The sequence below is a fragment of the Solanum pennellii genome, chromosome 3 (genome assembly GCF_001406875.1).
Source record: "Solanum pennellii chromosome 3, SPENNV200".
Taxonomy (NCBI): domain Eukaryota; kingdom Viridiplantae; phylum Streptophyta; class Magnoliopsida; order Solanales; family Solanaceae; genus Solanum; species Solanum pennellii.
In genome coordinates this window covers 777,487-780,945 of record NC_028639.1, presented here as the reverse complement: position 1 = coordinate 780,945, position 3,459 = coordinate 777,487, and the positions used below count along the sequence as shown (strand labels likewise).

The 3,459-nt window shown below is 34.1% G+C and overlaps 1 protein-coding gene across 1 annotated transcript; it reads left to right on the top strand.

Annotated features, from left to right (window-relative positions):
- The first annotated feature begins 316 nt into the window (after positions 1 to 316).
- Positions 317 to 3,196, top strand: LOC107014308. The gene is made up of 2 exons (XM_015214161.2): positions 317 to 1,185; positions 2,745 to 3,196. Exons 1-2 carry the CDS (start codon positions 797 to 799, stop codon positions 2,962 to 2,964), a joined length of 609 nt encoding a protein of 202 aa, XP_015069647.1. The 5' UTR covers positions 317 to 796; the 3' UTR covers positions 2,965 to 3,196.
- The last annotated feature ends 263 nt before the right edge of the window (positions 3,197 to 3,459 follow it).

Below are 3,459 nucleotides of genomic sequence, written 5' to 3'. Positions count from 1 at the left end.
ATTTATCTCCCAAATAGTTGTTTTAATTAATTCTTAGATAATCGATTCATTTTGATTGATTGATTGGTTTAATATACTTTTAATTAAGTAGTTGGCAACATGGATGACAAGTGGCCACCCCAATACTAATTAAGGTATATACATATGTCAATTAGATTTAACGAATTCGATCAAACATAAACGTATTATTTACCATAACAAGCCATATTGATTACTATTATTAATAGAAAAATATTATTTTTAAAGTCGATAAAAAAGGAAAATAATATAAACAAATTGTGAGCTAAATATTAGTTACCCAAAAATGTAGGTGCTGACAGCCTGACCCTATTTTAGTGTTTTCCCTGATTGTTGGGCAAATTCCATTGTCTTTGTCATTATACTATGCAAACTAGTTTAATTAATGGCTTCCTATATATAAACGGACAAGAAAGTTAACTTCTTTAATATTAATCTTTATAGAATCAGTCGAAAGCCAATTCACTTTTTGATAGAACCCAAGTTCAAGGGGTTTCACAAAACGTGCAAGACTTCAACTTTTCATTAAATTTGTCGACCCTTTGTAGTGTTTGATTCATTTGATTTGATTAGAGGGAAAGGGGTTGATGAATCTTGGAGTTTTGTGGTTGATTTGTTACTTTTGGTTTCGCACATAAAGTGTTTGATTGATTGCTTGAATGAAATTTGTAGACCCTGTTTAGTGTTTGGTTGATTTGATTAGAGAGGAAGGGGACTGATCAAAGTTGGAATTTTGTTGTTTTTGATTGATTGGTTGAATGGAAGTTTGAGGGAAGTTATGGATAAGGAGATGGATGTACGGAATCAGAAAATGGATGTTCCTGAGACTGTGGTGACTATTAGATTGGATGAAGATGGGGAAACTGGAAAATCAAGAATTGGTGTGGAAGATGGAGATTCGGAAGGGAATGAGGTAAAAGTGAAGGATTCGAAGATGGGTGATGATTTTTCGGCTGTAATTGATGTGAAGTGTGATGGTGGTGATGGGAAATTGGGTGAGGATTTGGAAGGAGATGCACAAAGGGTGTGTAGGATTTGCCATTTGAGTACATATGAAGCTGAAAAGAATTTGGTGGATTTGATTGAGCTTGGTTGTGGATGTAAAGGAGAGCTTGGATTTGTACATTCTCATTGTGCTGAGGCATGGTTTAAGCTAAAAGGAAACAGGTAATTACTGTTTTTGTTCTTTATTTTAATTCGTTTTGTTCTAGTTTACTGTTATTCTTAGTTTGAAATTGTGGTTCTTTAAATGATGATGATAATATGTATAGTTAAATACTTTGATCTTAATAATGTTTTTCCTGGTGTAGATAGGTCCCTGTAGATGGGCTATGGTTGAGATACTTTTTATTTTGACTTATATTTCTATAACAGAAATTTTCTAGCTAAAGGTTCTCTTTTTGCGAATTACAGACATGCTTGTTTGAATTGGTCAGCATTGCGTTCATATTTACAGTTTGTGTTATTTGATAATCTCGCAATTGTAATAGTAGAGAGATTTGCATGCTTCTGGTTGTCTTTAAAGGGGATGCTGATAAATTTTTGGTTTTATTAGATTGACACTGAATGTTTCTCAAAGCATTATCTAGTTGGTTTGTGAAATTGATATTCAGCCAATTGCTTTATCATGCATTAGTGTGTAAAAACTGAATAGAATAGCTTGTCTTCGACAGAGGCGGATATAGGATTTGAATTAAGTGGGTTCAACCTTTAAGACTTTTAGCACTGAACTCATTGTACTCTGAGATCATGGATTCAAAAGTTGATATTTATTGAAAATTTAGTGGGGAGTTGGGGAGAGCCGGTAAATTCTATGCAACATCCGATGTTGGTCTTTGATTAGGAAGAACGATGGAAATGTACGTAGGTTAGGTTCTCTTAAATCTATCTTATTCAATCAGCTTTTGTAAAATTTGCTCACTGAACACACAACAAAAAATGGTATTAGCTGTGAGCTTCGTAGCTAACAAAATGTGAAAATCCATTGCTAATCTGTTGGTAAATGCCATAAATTTCTATCCAAGTTACTCGAGTATGTTATAGCTATTCTGTTCTTTATCTAAAATGCTTTGTCATTAGAAGAAAAAAACATTGAGTACAAGCAATGTAGTAAGTCATGGGAAGTTACTATGGAAATTCATCACCTGATTCATGCTAGTAGGCATTGCTTGTATACTCAGCTCAAAAATAAATACAATAGGAATTACTTTGAATTTACGTTGTGGATTCTCAAATCTATGCAGCCTTGATTTCGTGTTCTTCAAAATACCTACTTTGTCTGTTACTTTCTCTATTATTTGCTATGCCTTGTCCCATCTCTGTATTGTCATTTTCAATTGTCGTGCTATGTGTTGTTTGAGTTAAGGGTCTTTATGAAACAACCTCTCTATCTCCACAAGGATGGGTGAGGTTTGCATATACTTTATTAGCCATGATTTCTTTTTCTTTTACTTTCTTGTTTCCATGTCCTTTTTCGGGTTATTTGCTGGTAGAATCATGTTGCTTTGTATTCCAAATAGCATAATGGCATGTCAATTATCACCATAACTACTTTGGTACTAGGAAATTTGCAATGGTGATTGAGTCGCTTTGACAGAAAAAAAAGGCCATTCGTTCATGGAATTCAGGAGTTTGTATTGTTTTATTTACTAAAATTTTGAAGTTCCGTACCAGTACATTCCACAATAGTGACTTTGTTAATACTCGTTTGTGTCATCTTCGTGCAGAGTGTGTGAAATTTGTGGGGAGGTCGCACAAAATGTTACTGGTGTTAGCAATAACAGATTTATTGAAGAGTGGAATGATGCAAGATCTACTGCAAGTGGTGTTGGTTCAACTGAAACGACTAGAGGTTGCTGGCATGGACAGCCATTCTGTAACTTCTTAATGGCGTGCCTGGTAATATCATTCGTGTTGCCATGGTTTTTCCGTGTAAATATGTTTTGATGAGGTAAAGAGGGTATATATTTACTTACTTCCTCATTCAAATAGCGTAGACGTAAATAGCAATGCTATGTCTTTTCAGTACTTACAGCCACCTTAACTTTTATCATATTTGCATTGTTTTACTTAATTTGGACAGAGTTCTTGCTGACTTGAAAATATTTCTGATACTAAATGAAGAAGGGCCAATACTGTCAGTTCAATATAGCCTTTGGCTGTATAAAGTTTCAACATATGTTGTGAATTTCTTCTGCATTTTTATGGTTTTCAATATTGCAGTTGGGAGTTTTATTAATGTTAGATAATCTTCTTGACCTTTGAAATCTTGAAGTGTCATGAGTTCTTCTGTTTCTTTGATGGGATCTTTCTTTTATTTGCACTCTCTTTTACCATTTCAAGTGATCTTGTGGAAGTTGCTCTGAAGTGCATGATTTTCAAACATAAACAAATACTCAAACTTTGAGTATGCACGTCTAGACACCTCAACCTATCTCTACC

Coding starts and splice junctions, on each gene's coding strand:
- LOC107014308 (XM_015214161.2), top strand. CDS start 797: ATGGATAAGGAGATGGATGTACGGAATCAGAAAATGGATGTTCCTGAG. Junction 1,186..2,744: donor TTTAAGCTAAAAGGAAACAG/GTAATTACTGTT, acceptor ATCTTCGTGCAG/AGTGTGTGAAATTTGTGGGG.